The following is a 15,524-nucleotide window of genomic DNA, read 5'->3' as shown; positions in this document are numbered from 1 at the left end:
GGTAACAAATTATTTCAAGCTGACTCAACAATTTTTTTTTTTTTTTTTTTTTTTTTTACACTGTAATAGACTTTTTTTCAAAAAATATTTAAATAATCTTAGTGACCCCAAACTTTTAAATGGTAGTATTTATAGAATATTTAGGCTAATATTAATGCAAAGGATGGCATAGTGTTTCTTTCATGTATTAATAGGGAAAATTCTTGCCTCTGTTGTGTATGCATTAACGCAAATGTCATGAAAATGTTAATACATTTAATATATAAATAAAACCTGTATCCTAGCTAAGCTAGTAAAGCACTGATTGCAAAATAACAGTTATAAGATGCAATAAGAAACCACTTTTATCTGTTTCATACAGTACATACTAAAAATAGAGAGAGCGACACCGTTTCATCTAAAAAACCCGGGCATGGTTTTAAAAAATCAATAAAAAAAAGACTAGTTTAAACTTCCATAAAAAGCTTTTTATTTGCCTTTATTGGCCATTTTGGATTTTATGCCTGTATTTGTAAGAGTGTTGCAACTGTTATTTTATTTTAATGCACATTGAGCTGCACAATAGTTCTAAAAATGCAATCTAAATTAAGTTTAGTGCTTATCGTTACCATTGTGATTATATTGTCACACACTATTTACATCCCTAATCCAGCCAGCCAGTTAGATTCAATATGCGCTTTCATCACCTTACGACATTTCTCGGTTACTGTCATCCTCACACAGGCATACACACTCAGAGACAGTAAATGAAAACTGACAGAGGAGTTTGAACTCGAAGCCTCTGTGACTCTTGACTCTTGGGAATCTTCTGGCAGCTGTGGGTGACAAAACAGAGCAGATCAAGAACGAGCGGCAAATTTCCAGTCTTCTTGAGGAAAGAGTCCTCAGCAGCATACAGACTACACTTGCAGCTAGCTTTCTTTCTTTCGTTCTTGGTGTTTTCTCTCCCTCTAAATCAAGTTGCAGCTCTTGCTATACAATATAAATGAATCAAGTCTGGGATGGTGCTTTTTGATGCTTTTGAGTGATTGTTGGGGAGCGATACAGTACGGCTGTCAGAAATATGTCTCTTTTTCTCTGTAGCCGTCCGTTTCAGCTGTGTGGATACGTCTGTTTGTTTATGTGTTGTGCATTGTTGCTTCAACATGTGCCAGAGGTCTTTTTTATTGGAAACAGCATGAATATGTGTTTAAGAGTGCATGAGAAAATAAGGTTTCTGGGTGTGTTCCAGTATAGATGTAAATGTAGATGTAAATAAAAAAAAATAGATTCATTATTCTATTGTTGGTCTACCGCAAAATAATTGTAAAATTATTAATTTAATGATTTAACAATTATTTTAATAATAATAATAATAATAACACTTTACAAGAAGGTTCATTAGCTGACATTAGTTAACTACATTAGTTAACATGAACTAAGAAATTCATTTTAATTTTAGCGTTAAAATTACTACTAAATTAATGCATTATTAAAATCACACATTGTGTTTAAAATGAGTAAATGCACTGTCAACGAACATGAACAAGCAGTGGACAGCTGTATTTTTATTAGCTAACATTAACAAACATTAATAAACAGTACATATTTTTATATTTATTTATATTATATAAAGATAAAATATATATTCTGGTATTTTAATATATTTACACTGCTGTTCAATCCTTTGATGTTAATGTTTTATTATTATTATATCATGAATATCATGAATTACTGCTTATATAAGCATAATTAAATTAATTTTTTTTTAAATCAACATTTTAATTTTTATTTTCAAATGTTTTCAGCACTTCAAATGTTATTTTACAATATATATACTTTTTTTTATCAAATAAATCCAACCTTGGTAAGCAAGGAGACAACATTCAAACACATTTTTAAAAATGAATGGTAGTATATTATTGTTTTTTTTTTTTTGTTTTGTTTTGTTTTTAATTTCTTATAAATGTAAAATGTCTGTATATCCATGTGTTGTTTTTTTGTGTGTAATACAGTTATTTTATTTTATTTTTTATTTTTTAAAACATTTTTCCCTTTGCTCTATCAAAACTATATATCCAGGCTGTTGTAATTCCGAAATAAAAGCTAAAAATGTATTATCAGGGACAGCGAGGGTTTCATTGGGCTGGAGGTTTGCTCTGCTCGTTTGAGATGTTTGGTCACTGATCAAAGCATCACTCATTGTGGTGGTCCGTGCACACAAATCTAAAGCAAGTGCGAGAGAGAAACAGTGAGAGAGAGCGAGAGCGAGCATACGGGAGGGGGCTTTCCAGCTGTCTCTGGTAGCATGCCAGTGGGATGACATGGGGCTCTGAAGTGTTGGTGGGGGGAAGCTGGCTGGGGACGAACCTGCGGAATGGCACACTGGAGATATGCAAAACGCTAATGATCCTCGCCCTCCCCCTGCCGGGACGGTTCTCTCTGCCAGGCCGCTCCAAGTGGTCCGTTCCACTGGGGATTCTCACCAGCAGGCCCAGGTATCCATGATTGCTTTTTAATGTGTGGCTCTTGGCCAATGGGAGCAGGGATTTTCATCAAGTATGACTGCAGAAATATTAAACTAGCCTGGGATTATTTTTCAGTCACAGTCCATTAAACTGTAGGGGGAAGTGGAGCCAGGAGCTTGCTCCTGCCTGCACAAGTTAGGCCAATTAGGGTTCTAATTTTTTATTAATACGCCGCAATGTTAAATAAACATGCAAACAGCTTTCGTGTTGTATGCCAATTAAATGCTGTTTTATTTGACTGCCACTTTAATCAGGCGGCTGCACAGGGGGAGGATATGCAGTTTAATTAAATTGTATTACTCTGCATTTCCTGTCAAGGCTCTTTTATGATTTCAAAGTAATCTATAAGGACATCAACCATTGATTTACTCATATTTTAATAAATTATGCTGGTCCGTACCATTGCGAAACTCGGCACATGGGAGAATCGTAAAGCAAAAGGGCGGAAACAAAGAAACGAGCGCCGGGCGCGAGTCGCTTTTTATCATGCGGCAGAACAACACCCCCCGCAAACAATCAGCTCCTAACTATGGCAGGGAGAAAGTTTCAGAAGCTCATTTTGCCCGATTTTATCGCTTCCCCTGTTCCATCAATATTGCCTTCTGGTTGATTTTTAATTTCAGGTTGGAGACCTCAGCATATTTAGTGCTCGGCTGATGACATTGTATTTATTTAGTGCTCTCGTCAATAGCGCGCTCAAGTGCAAAAAATCCCTCCCCCGCCTTTGCTGGGTTTTATACAGATAAGTCAAAATCTCAATGTACGTACATCCAGACTACCAGCGTTGTATTAGCTTTGTGCCGTAGGAAAATCATTTGATTTTCCGTGTTTTTTCCCCCCAGTAAACTCTATCACAGCCAGAAATTCCTTTTAAATAATGAACACACAAATATATATGTGTATATCATTAGTTTATTGGTATAAATATGACATGATGGAATTTTATTATTAAAATATTGTTATTTATTAATTTCTTTAGGTGTTGTACATGTATTTTGAATTTTGGCCAAAAAAACACGCTGTGTTTTATTTTATAGTAAAATTAGTAGTTACTATTATATAGAAGTCCTTTGAATATTGTTTTGGTTATTATTATTATTATTATTATTACTACTACTACTACTACTATGAGTATTAATACTACTACTACTACTATTATTATTAATCTGAGAGTGTTGAAATAGCAAAATTTATATATTTATTATTTTTAAATTTAATGTAAAATTATTTTGTGATTCAAGAACAGTATTTTCTTTAATAAAAACAAGTCACTGAAGAGCAAAAAAAAAAAAATTTTAGTTTAAATTTTCATTATATATTTTAGGAAAGTTCTATTTTGGTATTTAAATATTATGCTTAGTTTAAAAAAAAAATACAGTCATTTAAAATGATTTTAAAAATGGCCACTACTTAAAATGATTAAAAAAAAAAAAAAAAAATATATATATATATATATATATATATATATATATATATATATATATATATATATATATATACATTTTTATCGTTTTAAATAGTGGGCCCAGCCCCTTGGTTTACTTTATTTTAGCAGACAAAACATTGAAAACATAATACGAAAAGTCAATATACAATGTAGAAGTCAATATACAACCACTATAGGTTACAAAAATATGTCTGCATTGCTGAAAATGATGATGACAGCAATGATTATCACCACGATATTCCACTGTTGTGAACCTATGAACCACAAATGATAATGATTAGTCATGATTAGGCTGATTGACAAATTGCATGAATTAAAAAAATCCATTTTCGTGCACTAAAGCAATTACCAGAGATGAATCTCGGGCCAGTTTTCCCATGACGCTATTTACAGCGTCCAGGCTCCATGACACCTTATGAGTTGGTATTTGTGTGTGTTTGTACTCACGGTCTCTCTAGACTTCAGAAAGGCGGAGGTAGCGGCAGAACCAGTGGCAGCATACGGTTATTAATGCCTTGCGTCCCTTGCAGCTATGTCTGCCGCCACAGCTTCATGCTGTATTAATCAGAGCGCCGGCACGGACTGCCCCTCCAACTGCACATGATTAAGTAGGACCGGAGCAGTGTTTAAACAGACACAGCCACACTCCCCGCTCTGAAACAAGGCTTTTGAGCATCCCCAGGGTACAGGAGGGGTAATGAATACATCGTTTGGAGAGGCGTTGTGATGCCCTAGAGAGGGCTCTGGAAGAAGAGGACATCGTTTTCTCCAGCCCTTGTGAATCAAGCTCTGGCCCAGAAACAGGCAGGGTGGGACTGCCATATGGACAGGCTGGTGTTGCTGGTGTGTTTGGGTTGGACAGAGGTCCTGACAGAGCTGCCCCGCTGAGAGGAAGGGCCAAGTCCACCGGTCTAGTATCAGAGCCATGCCAGAACAGATCCGGGTCAGTGTGGCTAATGGAAGCACAGGCCCAGGACAGGATGGCCACTGCCAGAGCCGCGGGGCTTGTGGGAGGAAGCTTCCAGCCGGAAGAAGGCAGACATTATGTCATCCCTGTTGCTCACTTGGCAATAACAAGAACAAGATTTTGATATATTTTGCAGTGTTGTGGGTAGTTATTTTTATACAGTGGCCCCTAAAAGTAGTGGGCACTTGGACCACATTTAAAAATGTATGAATGTCAGTGCATTACGCAGCAAAATATCAAACCAAGTGTCATCCGTTTTTGAGGAAGAGACTGCAAGCACGCTTCCCAAGCAAAACATTATTTCGAATTCTAAAACAATACATAGATATTCGGACACATTCTGGCTGTTACATATTAGTGGATCTTTACGATTTGATTCATTTTCTGCTATTTTGGGTGTATTTTAGTTCTAATGTCCATTTTGATAATATGAACAATTCTCTTACAGCTATCGCTGTCAAACATAAATAAAAACTTTTGATTTGGTATGTTAAAATACACATTTTAAAAATGAACAAGTGGGCTCATATTATGCAGTTATTTAACAAATCATCACTACAAAAAAAAAACTAAAGATTAAAATGAGTCATTTTAAAGGAGAAATCCACTTCCAGAACAAAAATTGACAGATAATGTACTCACCCCTTGTCATCCAAGATGTTCATGTCTTTCTTTCTTCAGCCGTAAAGAATGTTTTTTGAGGGAAACATTTCAGGATTTTTCTCCATATAATGGACTGATATGGTGCCCCGATTTTTAACTTCCAAAATGCAGTTTAAATGCGGCTTTAAACAATCCCAAATGCGGTTGTAAATGATCCCAGCTGAGGGAGAAGGGTCTTATCTAGTGAAACGATCGGTTATTTTCTTAAAAATAATACAATTTATATACTTTTTAATGTCAAATGCTTGTCTTGTCTCGCTCTGCCTGAACTGTTTTCTTCCGGTTAGGGTCGAAAAAATCTCATGTTCTCCCTCAACTTCACAATCGTCTTATATCGCTGTTTTACCTTTTTTGTTAAAGGTGTTTGATCTTCTTTGCATGTTCACTTTGCAAAGACTGGCTCGGTACTTCTGCAGTGATGTAGGATGATTTTGAAATGATTTTTGAAGTTGAAGGAGAAAATAGTTTTTCCACATACCCTAACTGTCAGGAGCCAGAGTACACAGAGTTCAGGCAGAGCAAGACAAGACAAGAACGTTTGAGATGAAAAAGTATTTAAATTGTATTTTTTTAAAAAATGAAAATAACCGATCGTTTTACTAGATAAGACCCTTCTTCCTCAACTGGGATCGTTCACAACCACATTTGGGATCATTTGAAGCCGCATTTAAACTGCATTTTGGAAGTTCAAAATCGGGGCACCATACCAGTCCAATATATGGAGAAAAATCCTGAAATATTTCCCTTAAAAAACATAATTTCTTTATGGCTGACGAAAGAAAGACATGAACATTTTGGATGACAAGGGGATGAGTACATTATCTGTAAATTTTTCACTACTTCTTTAATATTTTGTTAAAATGAAAGATAAAATGAATCAGCGAATTGAATAAATCAGTTGAATGAATGATTCAATGATGCAGTCAGTCACTTGACCCCACGTACTGGTGATTCATTTAAAGGGCTAGATCACCCAAAAATGAAAATTCTGTCATTAATTACTCACCCTCATCTCATTCCAAACCTGTAAGACCTTTGTTCGTTTTCGGAACACAAATTAAGATATTTTTGATCAAATCCGAGAGCTTGCTGACCCTTTTATAGACAGCAAGACAACTACCACATTCAACGCCATTTTCCATGTTATTTTTGCTTTCTTTGCTTAAAAAATATTTTCGTAACTTCATAAAATTATGGTTGAATCACTGATGTCACATGGACTATTTTAACGATGTCCTTATTACCTACCTGGGCCTAAAACGTGTTAGTTGCGTTGCTGTCTGTGCAGTGTCAGAAAGCTCACAGATTTACTCAAAAATATCTTAGTTTGTGTTCTGAAGATGAACGAAGGTCTTACAGGTTTGGAACAATATGAGAGTAATTAATTTTTGGGTGAACTATCCGTTTAAGGACTCATCACTTAATCTAAGATTTAATCGGACTATGCTATTTGTGCTATATATTTTTGATTAATTAAAAATCTGTTTGTTTGTGAATCAGATTGCGACAAAGGATCAACTGTGTGTTTTCTTGCTATTATTTTGCAGTATACATCCTTTTTATCTCTTCACATTAAATTCAGATTGCAAACGCATTAAATATGAATGCTCTCGCTGCTGGATTGTATAGTTTTTCAGCGATGAAAAATGGTGCAGTAAAAACCAGCATGGAATAAAAACAGAGATCTTGGGATTTTAACAATCAATCCTTAGATCATTCAAATAAGGATTAATTGGTAAAACAATAACTAACCGGGAATGTTTGCTCAGCCATGACACCTGTGTGAACTTGAGAACTTTTGTTTAATGCAATGAGCATTTGCTTTTCGGTTAGTCTTTGTAAAGTGATTTATTTCCACTTATAGACCTGTAGATTTCTATTTATGTTTCTTCCCTGATTATCATGTTATCATGAACTTCGAATCCTTCACTCTCGCGTCGCACTTGAGATTCAAAGCCGGGTGCTTCCCCACAGATCAGGCGGGGATCGTTTACGGCACTTATTGTCATCCTTGCAGAGAAATGCGAGATAATGCAGTCTCAGTTTCAACCTAAACTCCTCCATTCATCTGCATGAGCGCGCAGCGACGCGCCGACAAACCCTGGACCGAGATATTCCGATGGCAGATTTAGATGTGATGACACTCTTTTCTGCCTTAAATCAAACTGTTATTGCCTCCTTATCAAACCAAAAATACTCCCTCTCACACACTGTTTATGACAACTTTGACATTTCGCTCAGTTTTTAAAGCTCTTGTCAAATTTGCCAAACTGCAGGGCAGAGTGAGATAGAGAGAGTGTGGAAAGGTTGTCAGAGAGAGAGAGAGAGAGTGAGAAGGAGGCTTTAAAGACAAAGCGCATGAGGGGAAAACCAGGGGAAAGGAAGAAAAAGAGACAGGGAGATAGTGAAGCAGCCTGGGGGGTTGTTGTAATGTATCTGCAGTGTAGCATGTCAGTGCAGCTTTACTTTACCGCATCCTCATCTCGCCGTCAATAATTAATCACAGGTGAGGCGTGGTGAGAAACATGCCCACGGATGCCAAAGGAGCTTCAACCGGTGCCAGCAGACAGCAGGGAAGCCTCAAACGCGATGACAGCCATCCCTCCCCGCCTCGAGTCTCACCTTACGACATGTTCCTGTGATGCAACGCGGCGCGGTCTGAATTACATCACCTGCGAAAAGAGCAGGAGCGGCGTTCGGCCTCCAAATCTACGACGAAGCGGCTGTTTTATTGCTAATTAGGCCATATCTTTTTATTCCTAGACACCAAAAAAATCAGCCACATGTATCATGGATATAAATGCGTTATAGTTGTGATCGATTGGCTGGAGCGCGGCCCTGTGGCATGAATATTCATGGGGTGCTGTATAGAGAGGGAGGGAGCGGCTTCGGAGGCTCGTGGTGTGTGATCCGTGGACTTTACAGTCACCGCCGGGTAGCCTGCGGCTAGCAGCCACCATAAACAATAACGCAAGGCCCATTTATAACACTAAAACTCATGTGTCGCCGCAGCCACAAAGAGCACAAGTGACATTTTAATGGGCCTTTTTACTTTTTGTTTTTCAATAATGAATGCATGGCTTGCTGTGGTGCGCTCCACAATATGCGCTTCACTATTGTTTTGAGGCATAATGCAGATTTTTGCTGTACTTGGCATTTATAGGGAATAATTTAATACACATCGCAATCTTCGCACGCGCTTCTCTGAGTCCGCTTTCAGACTGGGGGAATGGGGGATTTTTTTTTTAAGCTGAACTGGTGGGATGTGGTGTGTGATGTCGGAGTCGTGTTTTCTTTTTGTCTTTCTGAGTACTGATCATTGTGTGTGTGTTACCCAAAGGAGGTTGAATGCAGCTGTTAGTTTGCTTTGCTGTGTAAGCAGGGCTGACCCCACTGTTGATCACATGCCAAGCTCTTCTACTCACACTATGCCACTCACACACAGGCTGATCAGCACCAGACAGCAGAGAGAACGTGTGTTTATGGATGCGACGCATTCAGATTGTCAAAGATATTCGTGTTTGTCTCTTACATTTGGAACACTGTGATATCAAAGAAGAATTTTTTTTCCCCTCATTCTTTACTTCCTTCTTTTTTCCCTCTTTCTATCCTTATATTTTCTTTTCATTCTTCCTTTCATTTTTTTCTTCATTCCTTCCTTCATATATTTTTTCATTTCTTTCATTCCTCCATTTCTTACTTGCCTTATTTTTTCTCTCCTTTCCATGCTTCCTTCTTTTCTTTCTTCCTTCCTTTGTTTCTTCTTCCTTTCTTCTTCTTCTTCTTCTTCTTCTTTCTTTCTTTCTTCCTTCCATTGTTTTTCCTTCCTTTATAAACTTTGTTTCTTTCTTTTCTAGTCTTTTCTTTCTTTCTTTCTTTAATTTTTTTCTTTCTTTCCTTCCTTTCTTCCTTCTTTCCTTCCTTCCATTATTTTTCCTTCCTTTATGATGTTTGTTTCTTTCGTTTCTAGTCTTATTTTTTCCTTCCTTCCTACCTTCCTTTAATTTTTTTCTTCTTTCCTTCTTCCTTCCTTCCTTCCTTCCTTCCTTTAATTTTTTCCTTTCTTTCCTTCTTCCTTCCTTCCTTGCTTCCATTGTTTTTCCTTCCTTTTCTAGTCTTTTCTTTTTCTTTCTTTCTTTCTTCCTTCTTCCTTCAATTGTTTTTTCCTTCCTTTATCATATTTGTTTCTTCCGTTTCTAGTCTTATTTTTTCCTTCCTTCCTCCCTACTTCCTTCCTTTATTTTTTTGTTTCTTTCCTTCTTTCTTCATTCCTTCCTTCCTTCCTTTCATTGTTTTTCCTTCCTTTACTAATTCCTGTTTTTTCTTCCTCCTTTCCGTCCTTCCTTCCTTTCTTTTTTCCTTCCTTCTTTCCTGCTTCCTTCCCTCCTTTAATTTTTTTGCTGTCCTTCCTTCCTTCTTTCTCTTTCTTCCTTCCTTTCTTCTTCCTTCCTTCCTTATTATGTTCGTTTCTTCTTTTCCTACAGTATTTTGTTTTATTTTATTTAAATTTTTGTCTTTTCTGTTTGTTTTTTCCTTTCTTCCTTCCTTCCTTTATCGTGTTTCTTCCTTTCCTACAGTCTTTTATTTTTTCTTTCCATTGTTTGTTTTTCTTCCTTCCGTCTTATATTGTTTAATTTTCCCTTCCTGTATAAATTCATTCATTCCTTTCTTTCTTTCTTGTCTTGTCATTGTATGTTGCTATTTAACCTATTCCAAATATTTTTTTCTCCTTCTGCAGAAACTAAACCAGGAAACGGGCTGTGTAAAACAGGAAGCATTGCTCTCTTTGGAAACGTAGTGTACAGCGGACTGCTGAACGATCACTTCTGGCATTTTGGGGTGCCCCTTGTCACAAGACTGGTAAGTGGATGCCTTCTTTGTGTTTTCCAAATTGGTGGCATGGTTGGCACTGCCTCTCTGCTCCCTTTGCCACCTCAGGATCTCTTGCCTGCAGGTGGAATTTGGCATCAGTTTTGTTTTGGCTGGGCAGGACTTGAACCAGAGGTATCCATTTTTTATACAGACCAGTGTGGCTAGGTTTATTTTAGCCTTTGCTCTGCTCTGACAGCTACGCCCAAACGCAGAGAGCAGCAGTAGAAAGGGAATGGGGGTGATCTCACAGCCACATGTCATGTTCTCCTTCCTGATTTCCCTGTCTGCCTTCGTTCTCAATGATGCAAGATCTAACTGAGTAGATAATGCATTGGCATATGATGTGTCTGTTTAAGAAGTGAATATTAGTTGGCTACTCAAGTTTTAATTAAACTGTAATCTTAGCGCATGTCACTGCCTCTGTCTTATTATGAATTGATAAATATTGATGCTCCGTCTTTCTCTGAAATATGTCAAACAGTATTAGCATACAGGCAGGGAAGGACAGGGAGGAGGCAGAGCTGGAGCAATTTACTGTCTTATACTCGATTAAGATAAAAAAGGATTTGGAGGATCAGAAGTATAAATCTCTGAGGGTAACTTGTTTTTCACTGCTTTCCCAATTGAGCGTGTAGACGTGTTTCAGGCGAAAACTTTAGCAGCAGAATTGGGATGTAGTTCAACTGCTGTCTTCAAAGAGAATGTAGCATCATTTGATTCTGGTCGGAATGTTGAGATTTGTCCATGTATCAATATGATCATTATTTTTTATGGTTGTCTTAAATTTACAGCAAAACAAACTCACACAATTATTTCCCACACATGAATAGGAATGCTATTCTTGACCTAAAATATCCATTCACAATGTGAGATTTTTAAATCTGCTATTGAGTGAAAACTTCAGTTTGTCCTTACTAAGGGGTCAGGAGTTTTTCTAGTTATCACGGCCCTTCTAGCTCTTACTATTCCATGGGCAAAAACCTTTAGAGACATTTATAAGTAGCCATGTAAAATTACTAAATGTACTATTTTCCCAGCAAGCTATAAATCCTGAGCATTTCTTTATATTTAATCAGACTTTTTCCAGTAGTAGGTTTTTCAGATGGCTCTTAAAAGTGTAAAATGGGATATTTGTACTTTCCCACCTTCTTTTCATTTCACAGCTCAAGATAGTTAGTAAAGAGCTTGGGACCAGCCTTGGCTGGTTTGCTGGTTTTCCAAGCTGGTCTAGTTCCATCTAGCTGGTCTAACCTTCCAGCCTGACCAAGCTGGTGTTTATCTGGAAAGCCATTTGTGGCCCTGGACCACAAAACCAGTCATACGTAGCATGGGTATATTTGTAGCAATAGCCAACAATACATTGTATGGGTCAAAATGAGCGATTTTTCTTTTATGCCAAAATCATTAGGATATTAAGTAAAGATCATGTTCAATGAAGATATTTTGTAAATTTCCTAATGTAAATATGTTACAATTTAATTTTTGATTAGTAATATGCAGTGCTAAAAACTTCATTTGGACAACTTTCTCATTATTTTGATTTTTTTGCACCCTCAGATTTCAGATTTTCAGTAGTTGTATCTCAGCCAAATATTGCCCTGTTCTAACAAATTGATTATTGATTCAGCTTTCAATTGATGTATAAATCTCAATTTTGAAAAATTTACCCTTATGACTGGTTTTGTGGTTCACGGTCACATTTTATCTTCCAACATAGCTGGAAAGTGCTAAATCCATCCTGCTAGACCACTAAATAAGCTTAGACTGTTCTAAGATGTTTTTAAGCAGGAAGTGGACTGCTTTCTCCAAGCATTAGAGATACTGCTTGTGAATAAGACTATGTTAGTGACATTCCTGACAGAAAAACATTCTAAAGTCCACTGGTTTTCGCAGCACAAGTAGAAAAGATTCCTTTCTTGTTGAATGTATTTAAGTAGTAAATCATTTATAGTCCAATGCCTAATTTGGCTTTACAATATTTACTTAATTTAGATTGAATGTCGGTTGCCGTAGCCAGAAGGCGCAAAGCAATTACGTTTCCCAACTTTTACTTTTCCCAAACTTTAATTTTACTCTCCGCTTCTTGGAGATAGGAAATTCTACTAATGGCATTTGGAAATACAACTCTTCAAATAGCCAAAGCATCTTTAAGTGCACTAGCATGCTACCACTCAAATCACTATAAATGAGTTCTACCTTCGTTCCAAACCGCATTCCTTTTTGACAAATTAAGTAAATTAGTCAATGCCTCTGTAATCAAGCGCAACGGCGCCTTGCCTTTTATCCGCTTGTTTTTTGATTAGTCCATACTTCCATGCATGTCACTTCCTGTACCGGTTTGGTCACTGGAATGTGCTTTTAATGAAAATGGACTGGCACGGCGATCCGTTCCTCAATCCCCCCACCAAACTCCGCTGCAGACGCTAAACTGCACCTTAACCAGATTAAGATGCCTGAACGTGTTTGGAGAATCGAGCCTCCCCACCAGATGGAGAGAAATGGAGGGCGGTTGTTTTTGAATTAGGTCTCCCTCGATTTTCCTTGCCGGGTTAATGAATAAATGAACTGGCGCGGTAATTGGAAGGGAGTGCGTTGAGAGAGAAGGAGAGGAGCATGCAGCTCCATTGAGTTTATGGAGGCAGAAATGATGACGTTCGGTAAAGCACTGATGAGGAAGGTATAGCTCAGTGGGGCGAACATGCCTGATAGAGTGTGTGTGTGTGAGTGGATCTGCACAGAAGGGAGGACTCGACTTCATTATAAGGTGCTTTAAGTGCGACACGCTGTGATTGTGTCGTCTTCTTTCCAAACAAAGGCAGTGGAGGGCAGGTACAGGGGACAAAGGATACGCAAACGTCCAATAGCCGTCGCACGGACGTGCACATACTGCTGAATCCTGTCAGACTGCGCTCAGAGCTGAATTTCAGCTTTTCAGCAGAATGTGTGTAATTGATAGCACTCTGGGGCTGCTCGGGCCTTGGCAGCACGCAAAACGAACGCAAACCTCCAAAGACAGAGACTTTTAATATCTGGCAGGCTCGCGCAGTGTGGAAGCTTGACTCTATGTGGCGGGTAGATATATTGCTGCTCACTTTTGGGTTGTAGTATGGGGGTTAAATAAAAAAAGGGAGGGAATCGCTTGTTTCTGCTCTCGTCGAATATTCCAAGGCTTGCACTATTTCCAAGACCTGCTGCGCTTGCGGCCAATATGGCGTCCCAGATGTGTTCACCTGCCGTTGGCAGCGGCCAGCTCCTAATTAAGACAGTCTGGCTTGGCCACCGGCTCTGCCTGGGCCTGCTCAGACCAAACCTTGCCCATCTGCCCTGCTTAAAGAAGAAAAATACCACCTTTACTCTTCACGCCGCTTGACATCTATACTCAGGTGGGGCGTAGAGGGCGTTAGTTGCTGCAGGCAGGGTGAGATGCACGTGACCGTGCGCGGATAAATGCGTGTAATGCATCTAGCTTTTCCTTTATTCCTCCGTCTATCTGTTCTTCTCTTTCTTTGCACTGCATCAGAGCAAAGTGTGTAACCGTTAACAAGCTTGTGCCACATTTTTAGACTCTGCGTCACATCTCGGCGCAAGCCCATAAGCCTGGAGAAAGATCAGGCGAGACATGGAGATCAAACCCATGGATCGGGCCAACAGACAACTGTACTGCACAACACCGGCATTAAATATTGACTAAACGAATCGCGAGTCGGGGGAGTAAGAGAACACGACAAGGAGCATAACCAATTCAGGGCTCTGACTTTTTCCCCCCTTCTTCATCTGAGAGAAAAGGTTTCTTGTCTCTGTAATGGAAAATGACGTCCCCAGGGCCAGTCGTCCTCCGAGTGCTTAACCCGAACAAGCAGCACCCTCGGCATGCTGGGGAAAAACAGTACAGATAGTTCCAGAGAAGGAATGGAGAGACAGAGAAAGAGCAGTTGGGGTTTGAGAGAGAAAGAGAAGCAGAGCGAAACAACAGAATAGCGAGTGGACAGGAATATTACAAAAAACAACAACAGTAGGGGATATCGGGGCTAGTTGGCACACAGTTTACTTTCAGTAACTATAAGGTTTTGAGACATAGTCCAGTTACACAATTTTGCATGTTTATGTGCGTTTCAAACATTTAGTTTAGCAGATGTGTTTTTTTAAGAAAAGCTGTCTGATTTTTTTAATATAATTGAATTTGTTTACATAATAACAGGCTGTTTAAAGGTGAATTCTGTCGTATAAGCTTATGTGACAAACTCATTTTGTTTCCATGCTGAAAATACACACTTGTTTTTTATAGTCAAGACTTTAAGGTATGTGTCTTTACAGAAATCAAAACCTACATTGATAGTTATTGCCTGTGTAAAAAGTATAACAGCTAGCGCCAGTATCATCTAATATGGTGGAAATCAAAGTAAAGAAAGTTTAATGTTTAGTTTTAGTTCCACGCCACAAATCACTTGCATTTACTAGTGATATTAACTGTTTTTAAAGAATTGTGTGATGCTCAAATCTGCTCAGGCTCCTAAATAATTTTTCTCTTTCAGCCATTTTTCTTCAACCCTCTTCATATTGTTAAAAAACAGTGAACAGTAAAGATCAGTCATCTCACGGGTCCCTCTTTTTTTGGCTTATTTATGATACTGACTTGAAATAGACTTCAGGATTTGATAAGACAGTTTCTTTAATGCAACTTGAGATTCTTTTATTGCTTCACTGCGAAAACTAAGAAAAAGAAATGGATTGAGCTTCACATGTTTTTAAATTACAGTAGTACTCATTAGTTTACATAGTCCTTGCAGAAAAATTAAAAGGGATCATAAAAATTGCAATTCTCTTTTATTAAATCTGTCCTTATTAAACTATTTAACATAAGATATTTACATATATTCAGCAAGACTGAAATAATAACTGAAATGACATGAAATATTCTGTTTAAAAAGTTTCCATACTTTCGTTCTTAATATTGCATACCAAGGGTATGCAGTTTTTTTTGTGTGCGTATATTGGATTAATATTTTGTCTTGTGGAATATACTTCATTATCATTAATGCAGCTTCTTTAGGGCAGTACTAAAAAGGCA

The 15,524-nt window shown here is 38.0% G+C and overlaps 1 protein-coding gene across 8 annotated transcripts in view; it reads left to right on the top strand.

Annotated features, from left to right (window-relative positions):
- The window catches only part of rbfox3a (RNA binding fox-1 homolog 3a), a 498,709-nt gene that overhangs the window by 316,560 nt on the left and 166,625 nt on the right, over positions 1–15,524 (top strand). For all 8 annotated transcript variants that reach the window (XM_051123725.1, XM_051123728.1, XM_051123727.1 and 5 more), the window contains one exon: positions 10,323–10,444. In XM_051123725.1, coding sequence (XP_050979682.1) covers positions 10,323–10,444 — 122 coding nt within the window. The remainder of the gene's footprint in view (positions 1–10,322; positions 10,445–15,524) is intronic.

The sequence above is a fragment of the Labeo rohita genome, chromosome 12, assembly GCF_022985175.1.
Source record: "Labeo rohita strain BAU-BD-2019 chromosome 12, IGBB_LRoh.1.0, whole genome shotgun sequence".
NCBI lineage: Eukaryota > Metazoa > Chordata > Actinopteri > Cypriniformes > Cyprinidae > Labeo > Labeo rohita.
Note: the sequence above shows the minus strand (reverse complement) of the source record. Positions and strands in the feature narration are given on the sequence as shown.